Below are 19,694 nucleotides of genomic sequence, written 5' to 3'. Positions count from 1 at the left end.
CCAGCCACTCAGAACTCTGGTTCAGCTCGGAGAGTGGCCTGAGGTTCCACTGTACAATTTGTACCCTTGAGTTGTAGTGAGTTTCGCCACTCCAACCTGAGGTTTAGCGCAGACTGCATTATGTCTGAATGCAGAAATGAAGGCGGCGTGAACTCAAACCGGAGCTGAGGGAGGAAGCTCCTCCCTCTTCCCGACTGTCATTGGTTGTGCGCAGGCACGGCTCGTGAACTCTCCTCTGGGGGTGGGGCGGCTTCTTTAAGGTAAACAGAACTGGTGCTCCATGCCGCCCAGCAGCCCCCGCAGCGGGGAATTGCCTCGGCCACTCACCTGGCCACTGGTGGGGGCACATCCTGCGACATCCTGCCTAGATTGTGTATAGCAGAGAGTTTGTTCTCATGGCCAGCTGTTTCTGTGTAGGAGAGGCTAAACCAGGGTACAAAGGCTCACCTGGAGCTATGGGAATCCCTTATATCTCACTCCTGCCTAAGTGGGCAGATAACCCAAGTCTAAAGTAAGGTAGGACAGAATTTGGACATCTGGGTGATTGCACTGGCTTTTTGAGCTGCCAGCAGCCGGCGGCCATATTTACCAAAGAGTTCTGAGGACAGCAGAGCTGGGCAGAATGGAGCTGCTTCAGTACTGGAGGCTGCCTTTCTGCTGCTCACGCAATGCATTCTGGGATAGCTGGAGGTCCCAGCTCCTAATTTAAGCTATGGAGAATACCACTGCAGCATTCATGTGGGTGCACGAGCTGCAGAGCTAAAAGGAGGCTATGATCATCTGGGACCAGGACAATAGGATCCTGTTTTCCCTCCAACCCACCCTCTGGTCATGAGAACAGCCTCAGCCAATCTCCTACCTCGGCTTTTGGTGACACACAGCCGTTCTTGGGAGTGTGCACAGGGTTTGGAACCTGGCCGGAGGCTCTTTCTACCCTGATTCTGGTCATGAAAACAAGCTCTGGGTTTATTAACGAACCCTTAGTCAAAACAAACCATGGTTCTGCATCATGTCTGAAGCCACCCCCTGACTTTCTCCCAAACAGAAGAGATGACAGGAAGTAGGAACAGAGGAAGCTGCCTTATACCGAGTCAAACCATTGGTCCATCTAGCTCAGTATTGTCTACACAGACTGGCAGCAGCTTCTCCAAGGTTGCAGGCAGGCGTCTCTCTCAGCCCTATCTTGGAGATGCCAGGCAGGAGCCCTGGAACCTTCTGCATGCAGGTGCTCTTCCATGGAGCTATGGCCCCATCCCCTAAGGGGAATATCTTCCAGTGCTCACAGATGTTGTCTCCCATTCAAATGCAAGCCAGGGCAGACCCTGCTTAGCAGAGGCGACAACTCATGCTTGCTACCACAAGACCAGATACAAACTGTTCTGTTTGGAAGCATTCTCCAAAAAGCAGGCCAGCTTCTCCAAATGGCGACAGCTTCCCTCATTCTTATGGACTGACAAGGTTAGGCCTGGAGCATTCCAAAGCCACCTCCCCTGTCCCCGAATTTGCATCACAAAGCAGGTGAGGAGAGGGAAAGCGGCTGCTTCCCATTCCCTGGTTGTGACGCCTCTCCCTTTCAGCTCTGCGGCTTTACTAAAAACAGCCCACAAGATGTGCGGGAGTCAAGTCATCGCCACACCTCGTGACTGAAAATTCCTGCCGCCAACATCTCTCGGGCCTCGGAGCAGATGACTATTCCGGAACCTTTGCACCTTCTGTGAGAGAGGCTGTGAAAAACATCTGCTTTGTGGGAAAGGGAACTACCATGAAAATGCACGCACCCAAAAACTTTTGTGTTATTTTGGACTTAACTCAGGTTTGCACAAGTTGTCGTTATTGGTATGGCTGAGCTGAAGATTCTCCTGTAGAGAACGTTTAGCGTGAAGCTGGATTTAAGAAGTAACAACACAAGGAGGAAAAACACCTCCTGGTTCTCCTAATTTCACTTCTCCTGCCTGTTTTGGAACATGGATGCTGTCAGGTAGCACAAGCACACTCTTGTGCAAGTGCAAAGATATTGCAAACACAGCTGCGTGACAGTATAGCAGGCCTGCACAACATAAGGCCCAGAGTCTGGATCCAGCCCGCAGTGACTTTTTTTGCTGGCCCAAAGTATTGTGGTGCCTGAGGAGAGGTGCAAAATGCCGCTTTGCCCCGTGGACCTGGTGGGGGTCAGCCCCCTTTCAAAATTGACCTTTGCAAGCGTTGAAAGTCCATGGGGGACAGGGAAGAGGAAAGTTTGCTAGGAGATGCCTCTTCCCTCCTCATGCTGTGGGTAACTAAGAATTGCTTTCACTGATATTTTTAATGAGTAACTAATAATTGCTTTCATTAATATTTTTAATAATTAGAACATAAGAACATAAGAACAGCCCTGCTGGATCAGGCCCAAGGAGGCCCATCTAGTCCAACATCCTATTTCACACACAGTGGCCCACCAGATGCCGCTGGAAGCCACAGGTAGGAGTTGAGGGCATGCCCTCTCTCCTGCTGTTACTCCCCTGCAACTAGTACTCAGAGACATTCTGCCTTTGAGGTTGGAGGTGGCCTACAGCCCTCCAACTAGTAGCCGATGCTAGACCACACCTCCCTGAAGTTATCCAAACCCCTCTTAAAGCCATCCAGGTTGTTGGCTGTCATCGCATCTTGTGGGAGAGAATTCCACAAGTGGATTATGCGTTGTGTGAAAAAGTACTTCCGTTTGTTGGTGCTAGATTTCCTGGCCATCAATTTCATGGGATGACCCCTGGTTCAAGTGTTCTGGGAGAGGGAGAAGAATTTCTCTCTATCCACTTTCTCCACTCCATGCATGGTGTGGAGATTAAAATAATTTTAATGTCATCATTAATGTGCCGATAATTTACCTTGGCCCCTGCATACCAGCCATGTGAGCCAGCGTGGTGTAGTGGTTAGAGTGCTGGACTAGGACCAGGGAGACCCGAGTTCAAATCCCCATTCAGCCATGAGACTTGCTGGGTGACTCTGGGCCAGTCACGTCTCTCTCAGCCTAGCCTACTTCACAGGGCTGTTGTGAGGAGAAATTTAAGTATGTAGTATACTGCTCTGGGCTCCTTGGAAAGAAGAGCGGGATATAAAAAATGTAAAATGTAAATAATAATACCAAGTCATGGCTGGTTATGGCCCACCAGGGTATTTTTCTTGTGCACTAGTATAGCCATGATTTCCAATGGCTGTACAATCGTGCAGCTCCAAGATTTGAGGGCTACGTATTTGTGGCTGCATCTACGTGGATCTGGATTTGTGAAATGGACAATGACTCCCTTGTTTATCTAACTATCCCCAAAACAACTGAAATCTCTCGCATTCTAAGGGCTGCTTAATGCATGATGCACTTCCTACACTGAGATTGGTTCCACACAGAGGGCAGAAGTGGGCATGGACTCTCAGTATAGCCATATGCATTAAGCAGATCTCAGAATGCCTTGAGGGTTCTCACTTTAGCTGTTTTCTTGTCCCTTGTACAATTACCCCGTAACACTTCTTTGAGAAAGATAATGGCTTTTACTGTAAATTGGCCTATTAGGTTTAAAACGGAATATATTCTAGGCTCCTCTGACCCAAGGCTAATGTTAGACATTGCCCATGATGCAAAGTCTGAATCTCAAATACATACAGAATATCTGAAAATGAATTCCCTTAACTGCTGAGGCGATCTGGAGGGCTGACAGCATGTGGGTTTTTTTGCCCCTGTTTCAGGATGCTTCTGGGTTTAAAAAAAATGACAGCTACCAGTTGTTGACCACCAGGAGGAATGCTGACGCTGACCAAGAAAATTAATGTCGTGCCCTCCAAATTTCACTCCTTTCATATTCCTAAAATGTAATCCTCCATGGGATACTACTGCTCAGCTCTGTGGCCATCAGTCTGTGGGGTCTCACAGGGTTCAGTTTTGCCCGCCATGCTGTTTAACATTGATATGAAACTGCTGGGAGAGTCCGTCCGGGGATTTGGACTGAGTTGTCAGCAATATGCAGATGACACTCAGCTCTATCTCTCCGTGTCCCCTGATTCTAGGGAGGACGTGGATGTCCTGAATCAGGGGCTGGAAGCCGTGATGGGTTGGATGTGGGGTAACAAACTGAGATCCAGGCAAGACGGAAGTATGGTATGGTGGGTCAGCAGGAGAGCCAATCGGGATGAGGAGTTTCTACTGGTTTTGGATGGGGTGGCACTCCCTTTGAAAGAGCAAGTGTGCAGCTTGGGGGTACTGCTGAACCCGGCTCTGCTTTTGGATGCTCAGGTGGAGACGGTGGCCAGGGGTGCCTTTGCACGGCTACAGCTAGTGTGCCAGCTGCATCCCTTTCTCGAGAAGGCAGATACGTCTACTGTTACCCACGCCTTAGTCACGTCGTGGCTGGATTACTGGATTACTGTAATGCGCTCTACGTGGGGCTGCCCTTGAAGCATATTCGGAAACTGTAGCTAGTGCAAAATGCCACAGCTAGGATGTTATCTGGAGCTGCCCGCTGGGACCATATTGCCCCCATTTTGAAAGAGCTACATTGGCTGCCAATCTGTTTCTGGGTCCAATTCAAGGTGCTGGTTTTGACCTTTAAAGCCCTTAACGGTTTGGGCCCGGGATACCTGAGGGACCGCCAATATAAATTTTCACTACCTGCGAATGGAAAGGGGGAGGAATTCAGGACAGCCATGCTGGGGAAGGACTGTAGCTCAGTGGAAGAGCATCTGCTTTGCATGCAGAAGGTCCTAGGTTCGATCCAGGCAGCATCTCCTAGTAGGGATGGGAAAGACCCCTGCCTGAGACCTTGGAGAGCTCCTGCTAGTCAGTGTGTAGATAATACTGATGGTATTGTGTGCCGTCGAGTCGGTGTCGACTCCTGGCGACCACAGAGCCCTGTGGTTGTCTTTGGCAGAATGCAGGAGGGGTTGACCATTGCCTCCTCCCATGCAGTATGAGATGATGCCTTTCAGCACCATCCTGTATAACTGCTGCCCGATACAGGTGTTTCCCACAGTCTGGGAAACATACCAGCAGGGATTTGAACCAGCCACCTCATGCTTTCTAGGCAAGTCATTTACTCGCTGTGTCATTAGGTAGCTTAATACTGAGCTAGATGGACCAATATTCTGTTCTGTAGAAGGCAGCTTCCTACATTCCTATGTAAAGTAGTGATTCTCTTATATTTATTAAGGATGGAGCTGTAGTGGTAGAGCATCTGCTTTACATGCAGAAGGTCCCAAGTTCAACACCTGGCTTCTCCAAGTAAGGCTGGGGTCTGGTGGGGGACTTTTGTCTGAAACCCTGAAGAGCTGCAGCCAATCAGTGTAGACAGTATTGAGCTAGGTGGACCAATGGACTGACTCAGTATAAGGCAGTTTCCTATGTCCATATGTAAAGTGGTAATTCTTTTCTATTTACTGGGGACGGGGTCATAGCTCAGTGGTAAGGCATTTGCTATGCATGCAGAAGGTCCTGGGTTCTGTTCCTGGCAGCCTCTCCTAGTAGGGATGGGAAAGACTCCTGCCTGAAGCCCTGGCGAGCTGCTGCCAGTCCGTGTCGGTGGTACTGAGCTGGATGCAGTAACGGTCTAAGGCAACTGCCTGGGTCCCTGTACTCATGTCAGCAGAACTGGAACGAGAGGCCACCCACCTGCAGATCCAAGGCTGCCAGCTTCCCCTTTTCCCCCGAGTTCCTCGTGTATTCTTCGATGGTCCACGAGGGCTGGGTCCGCTTCACTTCGGCCAGTTCTGTCAGCCGCATGTCCGTGTAGAGGGGGTTGCTCTTCATGTGTGACTTGAGCGATGCCGGGTAGGGATGTGGGCTGAAGACCTGCTCGATCAAGAAAGAGTCTTTGGCTGGTTTGGAGTGTCTGTGCGGCTGCGGGATTTCGTATTGCCTGTCTGCCTGCAACAAGGTTCGAGAAAGGTTCAGAGGAGGAAAGGGCTTTCCCACGACCTCCTCCACGCCGGGCCAGTGCATACAACCAACTGTGGCATCAAACAGCAGCCAACATATATGAAAGAGCAGATAACAAAACGAACAGGGGAAATTTCTAGATTCCCTCCAGGGCAATGCTTTCCAGTGGAATCACTGACACATTCAGCAGCATGCTGAAAATGCAGATAGGTCTGAGCTGAATGCAGAGATTGGTGGAATGGGTGGAATGCTTTCCAGTGGAATCAGCTGACACATGAAAATAGGTCTGAGCCGAATATAGTGATTTTGTATAATGTTTTTGAGGGTTCAAATGGATTCACATATACAACCTTCACCCTGCTGGAATCCTCAGAGAGAGAGAGAGAGAGAGAGAGAGAGAGAGATTTGGGCCTAGTGTATTTAAGAGAGTGCCTTCATCATATTGTTTGTTTGATTATATATTGCCCATCCCAGAACAGTTTAGGGCAGTTAGTAAGACAGTAAGTCGGGAATATTTAGGCTAAATGCCAGGAATCGAAAGCACTCTCTGGTTCCCAAACTGGTACCATGTCCTAACTCTTGCCTGAGACAGGGCCATGTTGTGACATGTCAAGGTTCTCAGCGATGTCAAGTTTAAAACAGAGCATTACAAAAAATGTAAGACTACTCTACTCTACTCTACTCTACTCTAAGAAAGAGCACACTGGATCAGGCCCAAAAGAACAGCCCTGCTGGATCAGGCCCAAAGCTTGTCCAGCATCCTGTTACACACAGTGGCCCACCAGATGCCGCTGGAAGCCACAGGCAACAACAACAACAACAATTTATATACCGCCTTTCAACAAAAGTTTCCAAAGCGGTTTACACAGAGAAATAATAAATAAATAAGATGGCTCCCTGTCCCCAAAGGGCTCACAATCGAAAAGAAACATAAGATAGACACCAGCAACCGCCACTGGAGGTCCTGTACTGGGGGTGGATAAGGCCAGTTGCTCTCCCCCTGCTCAATAAAGAGAATCACCACGTTAAAAAGGTGCCTCTTTGCTCAGTTAGCAGGGGTATGTGCAAGAGATATGTGCATGCCCTCTCTCCTGCTGTTGCCCCTCTGCAACTGGTATCGAGAGGCATCATGCCTCTGAGGCTGGAGGTGGCCTATAGTATTAATAATAATAATAATAATAATAATAATAATAATAATAATAATAATAATAATAATAATTATTCTATTTCTATACCGCCCTTCCAAAAAAGGCTCAGGGCGGTTTTAGTAGTCAGTGATAGACCTCTCCTCTGTCTAAGCCCGACTGTCAGTTTCATGATGTGGACCCTGGTTCTAGTGTTGTGAGAGAGGGAGAGAATGGACCAGGAAGGGCATGCCCTCCAGGGCCAACCCTCGAGTTTTTGGCCGCCTAGGCAACGTTTGGCTTTGGAGCCCCACTCCCCTGCCCTGCCCCACACACGGCCAAGATGTGCAGAGCCCCAACTTTAACTTGAGCTGCATAGACTGCTCATCCGTGGGGTTGAATGACCGGCCCGCATGGCTGACCAGCGAATAAGGAGCCTGTGCTGGTTTGAGGATACAGTCCCAGTCTATTACGGGGGCAAACCTCAAACACTTCAGGGATGAAAAGAGGCTGCTGCTAATCTGGAAATCCAGTCCGAGCCCAGTGTTCCCTCTAACAGGGATTCCCAGAGTATAAGGGGGTGAATTAAATCACTCAGTAATAATCATGCAACAGCTTTGCTTCTGCTGCTGCTGCCAAAAAAGAAAAAAGAAAAAGTGGTAGGGGAGTAGGGCCAGTTGGGGCATTGTGTGATTTTTATCACTCCAGTTAAAAAACATGGAGAAGCACTAATTTAGATACCCCACTGTCTTTCTGTGATTTACCATTGAGGAAGAGGAATAAGATCAAAGCTTTTTGGTTTGGCTCTTTGTCATACATTCTTGTAACGATAACTGTAGCTCTAGCACAGGAGGAAAGCTGGCCTTGTGGTAGAAAACATGAAATTTGCTTTGATAAGCAGGGTCTGCCCTGGTTTGCATTTGCATGGGAGACTACATGTGAGTGGAGCGCTGTAAGATATTCCCCTGAGGGGACGGGGCTGCTCTGGAAAGAGCACCTTCATGCTTGCATGCAGAAGGTTCCACGTTCCCTCCCTGGCAGCATCTCCAAGACAGAGCTGAGAGAGACTCCTGCCTGCAACCTTGGAGAAGTTGCTGCCAGTCTGTGCAGACGATACTGAGCTAGATGGACCAATGTTTGACTCGGTAGAATGCAGCTTCCTATGTTCCACAAGTTTTCTCCTGCTGCAAATCAGGGCTGCAGACCTCACATGGCAGATTAATCCACTGCAGTTCTAGATGACTAAATGCCAAGATATGATTTTTATCAGTGGACAGTACCCCTGTTCATTTCTTGAAGCCATTTTGGCTTTGATGTGATTACTGCAATAGCAAAAGGAAAGGGAGATTCAAGATGACCTTTCCTTCTAACTGGGCATGGTAGATCGTGTTTCTTAGACTGTCGCTTCACCCACACATTCATCATTAGGGTAGGACAAGTGTTCAACTCAATTCTGGCTCGAATTCCGACTCCAGTCTGATATCTGACATCACCAGGGGCTATAGAATCCAATTCCGACATTGTCGGATTCGGATTGGGTCGGATTCGGATCTGACAAGTGTCATAACCTAGTTCAGGAACTGTGCACACTCCTGTTTTGTGATCATGTGCGAATTAAAAACAAGGTCGGAGGTGGGAGCTTGCACGTGATCTAAGCCCCAGCTAGGTAGGACAGTTTTCCCTCCTGCCTCGTTCCGAAGTTGGGGGCAGAATCTGGATAAGAGCACTCATTCTCCCCAGCTGGGGCTTAGCTCACGAGCAAGTTCCCCGCCTCCGACCTTGTTTTTAACTTGCAGACGATCAAAATAGGAGTATGCGCAGCTCCCAAACTAGGGTGGAGCCTGTCCTACCCTAATGATAATCATCTGAATGAGCCATGTAAGTTATTTCACACTTCCTTCAATTCCATTTTAGTCCAGGTTACTGAAAGGGTTACCTGTTCCCGCATAAATCTGCTTGCCCTTTGAGATCTGCCAGGTAGACCCTGCTTTGAGCACCACTTGTAGGTGGGGGGTGTAGGATAGGGCCTTTTTAGCTGTGGCCCCCAGACTTTAGAATTCCTTCCCTTCTTGAGAGGCTTATGTAGCACCCTCCCTCTTCATCATTTATAGCTTTGTGAAGCTTCTTTTGCATGAGCCTTCAGTTCCCTGAATGACTGCTTTAATCTGGTTTTACAGGCTGATCTTTCAGTGAAATTTCTATAATGTTTGGGTTACTTTATTGTGTTTTCTAACATGATTTTATGCCGCATTGGTTGCTTTTTTCTGAAAACAACCAAGTACATCTATCAGATGGGCATCTAGATATGTTGCAGATTTTGTATTCTGTAAATTTATTTAAACTGAATTGATGCATTGGCCAAAAGACAGATGATTAATCGACTAACAGTCTTCCATTGGTTGATAGCCCTAAGGAAATATTAAATCCCTTTTCTGGGCCTGTAACTGTGTACCACCTCAGCATTTAGTGAGATTTCTCTGTAAATAATTCACATATAAATCCACTCTTAAAATGTGTGACATAAGAACACTTTGTAGGTGGGAAAGAACACACTATAGAAGCACCAATATTTTTTGTTTTGGGGAACAAAAGCGTTCTTTATCATGTTTCCATCTCAAAGCTCTACTACGATCAGTGTGTTTCAGACCATAACCATTGTTTACACTCTGGGATATTGCCAGGGAAATTAATACACAGGCTAAGAAAACAATCAATAATAATAAAAACAACAACATGATGACAGTTCTAATACCTTAAAGTCATGGGTTCTCAAACCGGGGTCTCCAGAATTTGTTGGACTACAACTCCCATCATCCCCTGACATATCGTGGCGAGGGCAATGGGTGTTGTAGTCCAACAACATCTGGGGACCCCAGTCTGCGAATCCTTGCAGGAGGTAGATGTCATTCTCTGAGCCTTACAATGAGCACCGGATCTTTTCATGCCAGCATGTTAAGAAAATAATGGACTGTACTGAGACTGAAAATTACCTCTTTGGATTTCCTGTGCCAGTCCTTGTTCTCACTCCCGCCTCGGTCTTTCATCTCTTCTTCTGTGATGCCAACTTGGTTGGAATAACTGATAGCTCGCCAGTCCCTAGGAGAATTGGAAATGCTTGCTATCTTGGATTCTGTGGCGCTATTTTCCTCCGTCAGTGACCTAGAAGACCTCCTGGTGAATAAGCTTTTTTTTAAGGCTTTGATTCTAAGGCTTTCGCTGTTACTGCCACTGGCATCAGAACAGCACCAGTCTGGATTGTTCTCCAGTTTGCCCCCATGGGATGAATTGTGGCAGGAGAACATCCTAGGAGAGGTACTTTCTTCTGACTGAGCTTCGCTCGTCAAGGAATTAAGGTCTAGCTGAACACTCACTTTCTCTGGCTGCTGGATCTTTTGGTCCAATTTGTTCAGCTTCCCCAAGACCTGGGAAATTTCATCCCGGACACTCGAGAGAGACTCCAGTTTCTTCTCAATTTCCCCAATCCTCAGGACTAGTTTGCAGACACTGGTTTTCAGTTCGTCATCTGTGCTGCTGATCTCCAGCCGAGTCACTTTGTCTAGCTTGTTACTGGAATTCCCATTGGAAATCTTCACTAAATGGTGTTCAGGGGAGCTTTCGCAGTCGGATTTGTGTATCTGCGAAAGGGAGCCAGTGCTATTGTAACATGATGACTGCATCACTCCAGTAGACCCACAGATGCTCATGTCATCCAGAAACCGGAAGATATCACTGATATCATCACTTACGATTTCAGAGTCATCGTCCGATTGCTTAAGAGAATGACGTTCGCCATATTTATTCTGGGATGGGTGACCCATCTCTTTGCACTTCTTGTGTTCCAACCCTTGCTGGTCTGTCTGTGTCCCAATGCTGTTGGTTTTGTCCACGCTGAGAAGCTGAACAGAAGTGCAGTTAATACTTTTGTCCTTGAACTTTTTGATGGGCTCGTGCTTCTCCATTTCTAGAATGGCAGGGATTTCTTTGGGTTTATGCCCGTTTGGTTTCACAGCGTAGCTTGGCTGATCTTTTGGGTTGAGATAAGTTTGATGTCTCTCAGTGACAGGGAAATTGGAAGGCTGGCTGTTGGAACCCTGGTACCGGGGTTTGTCCTCTGACTGTTTCCTGTTAAAAAAGGATCTCTCAAAATCAGGGACTTCTTCAGTATTCAGACTCCAGCTTTTGGCTGGCCACGGGGTTTGTTTACTAGGCTTTCCCAACCACCGCTTAGTCTCTTGCGATCCGAGAACAGTCGTCGGGCCAAAATAAGTAGAGGCTTGGAGATCATCTAAGCTTTCGTGTTTGACTCGTCGCTTATCCGGGACAGGAGAATAAATCGGGTTCAAGTATTGACTGCTGTAGGGCATTTCAAAACTGTGATTGAAAAAGGCTTGCTTGGAAGTCTCTTTGTGGCTTGGGGCGTCTCCTAACTCATCTTCCACTTTGCTAGTGGGCGACATCATGTTGGGCGATATGGTGAGGAGGTTGTGGAAATCTTCCTTGAAGATGTTTCGTTTCTGCATGCACGACTGCATGACAAAGGGCTCGTCATTTGAAATGAACGTCTCCTTGATGCCCACGCTGATGGGCAATGACTCCTGGTCCGATATAGACTCAGTCTCAATGTTCATGGGGAAATATGTACTCTGCATTTCGCAGGGGGGAGAGCTGGCCATGGTATATGACGTCAGGGCTTGCAACCGATCAAGGGAAGCTGCTCGGCCCTTCATGTCCTTATTGACCCCAAGCAAAAAGTTCGGTTCCGAAGCAGGCACAAATTGCGGGCAGTCTTTACAATCCCCCTTCCTGCATTTGGAAGACTTCCTGCCCGAATACCCCCTGCTAAATTCCCTGTCTCTGATCTCGCAGTTAGGCACGCAGTCCACCACATTGCATACTTCCGTGTCCGACCGGCAGGACTCCAGCGATTCTTTCTTCCGCACTTTCTCTCGGGCCACAGGAAGTTTCTCCTTGGCCACGCCCCCGTTCATCTGGATGAGGTTGAAGATCGTCACAATGTCTGCCGCCACCATGATCTTCTTGGATTGCTGGTTGTTGACGGTGCACCTCATTTTGTCTTTGAACAAGGTGGCGGGGAAATTTGGGTCCAGGCAGGCCGTGTAGAAGAGCACGCTTCTTAGCTTGGCCAGCTGGGACAAGTCGAACCTGGCACACAAGGATTTGCAGAGATCCTGGTAGGAAACAGTGTTTTGTTTGGTATCTAGTTCTTCCAAAATGTTCATGAGGAACAACGAAGAGTCCTGGTTGGTCTCCATGACTGTGATGGATATCAAGCGTTGTCGTTTCTCCTCAATGTTGTATTCCAGGTCTACATTAACATACAATAGAAGAAAAAGACATTTACAATATGCTTCCTGAACTATATCATTACAAAAAAATCAAAGCAATCTCTCTCCCTCTTTCTCTCATTCTATGTATGTCAATTCTGAGATTTTCTCTCTTTCTCATACTAGCGCAAGAATTCCATGTCCCAGGGAGTTCTAAAATCTGGGCACCACAACAGAGAAGGCCCTGTCTCACAGACATCAAGAGCCTAGATGCCACAAGCATGAACGTTTTATCCCCGAGGGAGGTCCTGAGTCTGGATGCCACAACCGAGAAGACCTTATCCAACATACTTACCAACATCACTTCAGATGGTGGTGAAATATGGAGGAGATCTTCCTGGTCTTTTACATGAAATGCATCTTTTCTGCTTTTGCTTCTCCCCTCATGTTTTTAATATCACAGGTCCCTGCTCTCTCCCCGCGTAGTTAGATTTGCACTCACACCCAGAAGGAAAGCACAGCCTCCAAACCACTGTGCCATACCAGCACATGCTTGCAGAACACACTGCTGCAGATATCTCAGGGAACCAAGCCACACCACACACAACTATATGCAGAACATACTAGCTTTTCATTATTTCCTTTGGAATTAACACTTTAAATACAGAGAGAGAGAGAGAGAGAGAGAGAGAGAGAGAGAGAGAGCGAGCGCGCTGGGAATTAATCAGTTTCCTTTGCTGCTCATTGAAGAGCTCTGTGTTAACTCAAAGGCTTGCAGAATCAAACATGAAAAAAGAAGTTGATGCGACCAAAGAAATCCCTATATCTATTCTGTACCACATCCAAAACAGAGTGCTTAGTGGCTGTTCAATTAATAACGAAAGGAACACGTTGTCTTTGAGGAGAGACCTGTCTCTCCTAGATTCAATTTTCTCAACTGGAACAGAGCAATCACACTGCGGAGTAAACACACACAGACTATCACCTTGCAATTGGCTGGCATTGAAAGGGTTGGGTCTTTTGGACACGCAGCAGGCTTAGCACAGATCAATCCTTCCATGACCTCTATCAAGTCAGGCTGAATATCCCACATTTCTCATGTTAAGATGCGTGGTGGTGGTGGTGGGCAATCTTAGCCAGGGGTGTAGCTATAATTGAGCGGATGGGTTCAAAGAACCCCTGGACCCCCAGCTTCTGAACTCCCCCCCCTAAGCTCCACCCTCTCTATTTTCTTCATTATTTCCCTCACTCTGAGGGACCGCCAGGGAGGGGGCGAACACAGGCCCCAGATCCTAACCCAGCATTCTGGCCATCTGAAAGAGCAGACGGAGGCATTCATCATTCAATTTTACCTTTTCTGATGCACAGAAAGGATTTTGCGTTCCCGGTCCCTCTCCAGCAAAAATGGCCACAAAATCCATCAACGTGTTCCTCCAGAAGCAGGAGTACAGACAGAGGAAACGCTTGAGGTTCAACTCTTCTCTTAAATATTTTTGGGGGGTGAGAGGCAGGAGTGTTGCTGGTGGGTACTTATAAGAATCCAGGGCCCAGATCCCCAGTTCCCCCTAAACCATTAAACACAATCATAGGAACATAGGAAGCTGCCTCTTATCGAGTCAGATCCTTCTAGCTCAGCATTGTCTACCCAGACTGGCAGCGGCTTCTCCAAAATGACAGGCAGGAGTCTCTCTCAGCCCTATCTTGGAGATGCTGCCAGGGAGGGGACTTGGAACCTCAGATGCTCTTCCCAGAGCAGCCCAGTTCCCTCGGGGGAATATTCTGCAGTGCTCATGCATGGAGTCTCCCATTCAAATGCAAACCAGGGCAGAGCAAAGGGGACAATTCATGCTTGTACCACAAGACCAGCTCTCCCCATGAATACACCCTCCCCCAAAATTTCTCAGATAGATAGATAGATAGATAGATAGATAGATAGATAGATAGATAGATAGATAGTATTATAATCCCGAACCTAGGGAGATGGAGACAGCAGAGAAGTAGGTGAGGCAAGGAGCTCTCTCCCCTGCTCTGTGCAGCTACCTCCTCTACTGTGTGGTGTTTTTGATAAATCCATTCCTCGATCCAGGCCAGCTTTTGAATGGGTCTTTAGTTACTTGCATTCCAGTTCTGGTGTAGAGGCGGGGCTAACAAACAGCCAGCAGCAAGAGCACAGAAAAATCAGTCTGCACTTGCCTCTCTGTACATAATATCTATCTCATTAAAATTGTGAATACTCCTGATTCAACAACACTGTCTTGTCCTTGCATACCACAGCTCTTTCCTCTGGATCCTACATGCTGCACTCCCTATCTGGAAGAAGTCCCAGAGGAGGGGGTGGCTGATGTGATTTGGCCCCATGCCTTACGGACTATCCCCTAATGACGCTTCTGGCACCTCTGTCCCACCTTCCCATTGGAAATGGAGACTGAGAGAAAGATCACACGAGATACCGGCATCTTAATATGTTAGGTTCTTATGACACCCCACAATTTCAGAAATCTGAACATCACCCCCTAATGATGCCCCTTGGGAGAGGAAAGACTAGATAGATAGATAGATAGATAGATAGATAGATAGATAGGATTAAAGAGATGGGATATTAGATTAGGCAGGGAGAGTATCGATGGCTAGAACTTGTGGGCTTGCCTCATGGTCTACATAAGTTGCAATTAATAATAATAATAATAATAATAATAATAATAATAATAATAATAATGAAGATGGATCCCTGTCCCCAAAGGGCTCCCAATCTAATAGCAATGGCTTAAGTTTAATAGCAATGAATATACGTCAACAACTAATGACCACTGTAGTGGAATAATTCATCATGCCACTGTATAGTCGTAAAGCTATGTTGTTGCTATGCTGTATGTGTATAATATTATGTTTTTTCTGCTTGCTTCTACACTGGTCAAAGACCGCAATAAAGTTTATCTATCTAGTAGCAGTAGTAAAGGGGATCTGCACCCCGGAGTAGGAATGCTACCTGACACAAGCAAAGAAGTAAAAGAAGTATATGTACTTCTTTGTACACCACCTAGAGATTTACATACCAAGTGGTATGAAAATATGATAAATAAATAAATATGTCCATAACTTATTCCAATGGCAGAATTTAGAATCTGTACTAGGCGAATGCAGGGTTTTGTTGCAGATTTCCAGAGCTGAAATACAATTGTATGCCTACATTAATAAGCTCACAGAGAGAACTTACCATACTGGAGAAATGTAAAAGAAAAGCATTTCATTTGGATTCGGGCCACAGTGTGTGTATGTGTGTAGGGCGGGGGGGGGGCGAGGCAGTTAACAGACCCACCCCAATTCCAATGACCTGACAGCCATGGCTGGTTTTTCTTTTCTCTCTCTCTCTCTTTTTTAAAAAGACAAAAACATCAGGAGTTAGAGGAGGGATTGTAGCACACCTGCACACCTGCAGCAGCCTCAGGTTCAGTCCTCGGCATCTCCAGGTAGGGCTGGGAAGGAGTCCTGCCTGAAAACCCAGAGAGCTGCTGCCACTCTGGGTAGACAATGCTGACCTAGAGGGACCAATGGACTGACTCGAGAAAGGCGGCTTCATATATTAGGAGGGCCATATCTCAGTGGCTGAGAACCTGCTTTATATGCAGAAGGTTCACAATTCAGTCCCTGGCAGTATCTCCAGGTAGGGCTGGGAAGGACTCCTGTCTGAAACCCTGGAGAGCCCCTGCCCGTCCGAGTAGACAGTACTAATCAAGAAGGACCAAGGGTTGGACTCAGTATAAAGTAGTCTCCTACACAGCCCATGAGGTCCCATCTGAAAACTACCACATCGTGTTAAGTTTGGTTCTCATATACATTCACGGAGGTGGTCCGCGACTTGGGCGTCCTCTTGGACCCATGGCTCCTGCTCGAGCAGCAGGTGGAGGCCATGGCCAGAGGACCCTTTGCCCAGCTTCGGCTGGTCCGCCAGTTACGGCCCTATCTCGACCGGCAGGTTCTGGCAATGGTCACTCATGCCCTTGTCATCTCTTGTCTGGATTACTGCAATGTGCTCTACTTGGGGTTGCCTTTGAAGATGACCCAGAAGCTTCAGTTGGTCCAGAATGCAGTGCCCCACCTGCTTATGGGCGCTAGAAGATATGACAGTGTGACACGGTTTTTGCGGTCACTGCACTGGTTACCTATTTGCTTCCGGGTCCAATTCAAAGTGCTGGTTCTCACCTTTAAAACCCTTCAGGGCTTAGCGCCTGTTTACCTTCAGGACTGCTTCTTCCGGCCAGTCCCGTCCTGTTCTGTGAGATCTTCTCAGGTTGCCCTTCTTTCGGTCCCTGGTCTCAGAGAGGTCCAAAGTACTAGGGTCCGTGGAAGGGCTTTCTCTGTTGCTGCCCTCCCTACTCTGGGACTCCCCCCCCCCAAAAAAAAAGATTCAGTCTGCCTCCTCCCTTTCAGCCTTTAAATCCTTATTGAAGACATTTCTTTCCGCCAGGTGTTTGCCCTTTAATTTATGTTATTGTTGTTGTTGTTGTTGTTGTTTTTAAAAAGTCTTGGATGCTGTTCTTGCTTTGTACACCGCCCTGAGTCTGTGAATTGGGCAGTATATTGAATATTTTCATAAATAAATAAAATAAATAAATTCACTGGCTGACAGAGAAATCAAGGGACCACGGGTGCAGGAGAGGAGTAGCCTAATGCCATTTCTGGACTAACTGTGCTGGAGTACCAGGGAAGGGGCAAATCATGCCAACCTCCCTTGTGCCAACCTCCCTTTCCCCGGAAGCTTTCCATACCACCAGAAAATATGTCCCCAATGGCTGCATAGCCTTCAGTTAGTCTGGAAGTGCTGTTAGGGTAAGAGCATAAGAAGAGCCTTGCTGGATCAAGCCCAAGGCCTATCTAGTCCAGAATCGTGTTTCCCACAGAAGCCCACCAGATGGGAAGAGCGTAAGACATGTCCCTTCTCCTCTTGAGGAGGAGAGCTGGTCTTGTGCTAGCAAGCATGACTTGTCCTCTTTACTAAGCAGGATCCACCTTGGTTTGCATTTGAATGGGAGACAACATGCCTGAGGACTGTAAGATATTCCCCTTAGGAGATGGGGCCGCTCTGGGAAGAGCATCTGAGGTTCCAAGTTCCCTCCCTGGCCTCTCCAAGATAGGGCTGAGAGAGACTCCTGCCTGCAGCCTTGGAGAAGCCGCTGCCAGTCTGTGTAGACAATACTGAGCTAGATGGACCAATTGTCTGACTCAGTATATGGCAGCTTCCTATGTTCCTATGTTCTCCTGCCATTGCTCTCCTGCCTCTGAACATGGAGGCAGCCTATAGACATAAGGAGTGCCTCTCCCTGGCTTGCAAATCAATTGCACAAATCAACATAGCCTGCACAACCCTCCTGCCAGACGCTAATCCTTGTGATTGCTCACTATTCAATCAGCGCACACTTCTGCCACAGTATTACAAGACTTCACAGTCAAACAGATCCTCAGCTCCTGCCCTTCACCTTTTCAGGACCTGACATTTTAGACCTGCTGTCTGTGAGACCGTTAAGTCAGCTCACTTCGATCCCAGACAGTTTAATCTCATTCACGCTACGGTGGAAGCCAACTGCAGAGAAATCTGTGGGACATACTTCCAAGGAACATACATACGTACAAGAGGGTGTGTTTCTATTTTGGGCATGGTATCAGGGCAGACTTCACAGCTCCATCTCCCAAAATTCAGGGGAGTCACCCTTTTAGTACGTTGCAGTAATGATAACGCCTTAAAGATGAACGGATTTATTGCAACATATGTGATTGTGAACTGGATCCCACTTACGAGATGTTATTGCAACTTATGTAGACCATGAAGCAGGTTCAGAAGTTCTAGCCATCAACAGCGTCTCAGGGGGCACATGCTCATGGTGATTTCTGGCAACATCTGAAAACAGGTGATAGCATTGCTGCACGTGAAGATCTATCTTGAGTTATGGTTGTGTTTTTGGTAAATCCATTCCTCGATCCAGGTCAGCTTTTGAATGGAGCTTTAGTTACTTGTATTCCAGTCCTGGAGTAGAGGCGGGGCTAACAAACAGCCAGCAGCAAGAGCACGGAAAAATCATTCTGCACTTGCCTCTCTGTATATAATATCTATTTCATTAAAATTGTGAATATTCCTGATTCAACAACACTGTCTTGTCCTTGCATACCACAGCTCTTTCCTCTGGATTCTACAGTTATCACCTCTTCTCTATCTCTACCCCCCAATGATCAGGGTGAAATTGCAGTCATTTTTGCATAGTGGAAAGAGTTAAGGTAAGAGTTAGGGTCAGGGTTAGGGGGAAAAATGAACAAATTGTACTCTCTCCATGGAGTATAATCCTTGGAGGACATTCTTGTCAATTTTTATTTCCATTCCTCTGATAACGCCAATAACATTTCCTAGTATGTTATAATAACCGGGCTGCTGGGATTATGTGCGGCTCAAACTGACACAGAGATGAGCTACTAGAGTGCCCATCCCCTGGGCAAATCCCTTGGAACACAGTGCACTGTGGGATACCGGGAAGCTGGGACAATGAGTCTGAGTCCTCCATGAGGGAGTGATCCTCCATGAGTGATCCTCTATGATCTGCACTGCACTGGGTATTGTGTGGAAGCGTGGAGTGTGCTTCCACAAGCAAACAATGATCCTCTGGCAGGAAGGTAAGGTTTGCAAAGTCGCCCACCTGCCCGCCTGCCCAGTAGGTCATGTAAATGGCCCCCTGTGTTGAACACAGATGCAAAAGTACATTTCTGAACTGTATCCTGCATTCCAGGAGGCCTGACCCATTGTTTCACTTTTAGAACCAATGCAAGTCCAGGCATTCACACAGGCATCTGTAGACTCGTACAGCAGAATGTCTGAACACGGTGAAAGTGGGCTCCAGCCCATGAAAGCAGAACCAGAATCAATGGGTGGGAATGACAAGGAAGCAGATTCATGCTAGACATTGGGAGGAGCTTCCTGTCTGTAAGAGATAGGAACGAAGGGAGCTGCCATATGTTGGGTCAGACCATCTAGCTCAGCATTATCTACACCAAGGCTGCAGAGCCCTGTTTTTGGACTACAACTCCCATAACCTCCAGCCACAGTGGCCAATCGCCAGGGATTATGGGAATTGTAGGCCAACATCTGCAGGAGGGCCGAAGTTGAGCAGCCCTGATCTAGTTCAATATTGCAAACACTGACTAGCAGCATCTCTCCAGATGCTGGAGAGGAGGAATCTCTAGATGCTGGAGAGTTTCAGGCAGGGATCTTCCCCAGCCCCACCTGGAGATGATGCCAGGAAGGAACTGAATCTGGGACCTTCTGCATACAAAGCAGATGCCCTTTTCCTGTTGAAGGAGGAAATCAAACACAACCTCTTTCACTGCATCCCCTGTTTGGAGACAGGG

The 19,694-nt window shown here is 47.4% G+C and overlaps 1 protein-coding gene across 2 annotated transcripts in view; it reads right to left on the bottom strand.

The window, feature by feature from the left end:
• MINAR1 (membrane integral NOTCH2 associated receptor 1) overlaps window positions 1-19,694 on the bottom strand; it is a 32,665-nt gene that overhangs the window by 9,243 nt on the left and 3,728 nt on the right. For both annotated transcript variants that reach the window (XM_053273030.1, XM_053273031.1), the window contains exons 2-3: window positions 10,011-12,346; window positions 5,630-5,884 (exon numbers count right to left, since the gene is read on the bottom strand). In XM_053273030.1, the coding sequence (XP_053129005.1) occupies window positions 5,630-5,884; window positions 10,011-12,293 (2,538 nt within the window). In that variant the 5' untranslated portion in view covers window positions 12,294-12,346. The remainder of the gene's footprint in view (window positions 1-5,629; window positions 5,885-10,010; window positions 12,347-19,694) is intronic.

Source organism: Hemicordylus capensis, chromosome 10 (genome assembly GCF_027244095.1).
Source record: "Hemicordylus capensis ecotype Gifberg chromosome 10, rHemCap1.1.pri, whole genome shotgun sequence".
In the NCBI taxonomy this organism is placed as follows: Eukaryota; Metazoa; Chordata; class Lepidosauria; order Squamata; family Cordylidae; genus Hemicordylus; species Hemicordylus capensis.
The sequence above is the reverse complement of the archived record's forward strand: the minus strand, read 5'-3'. Positions and strand labels throughout refer to the sequence as shown.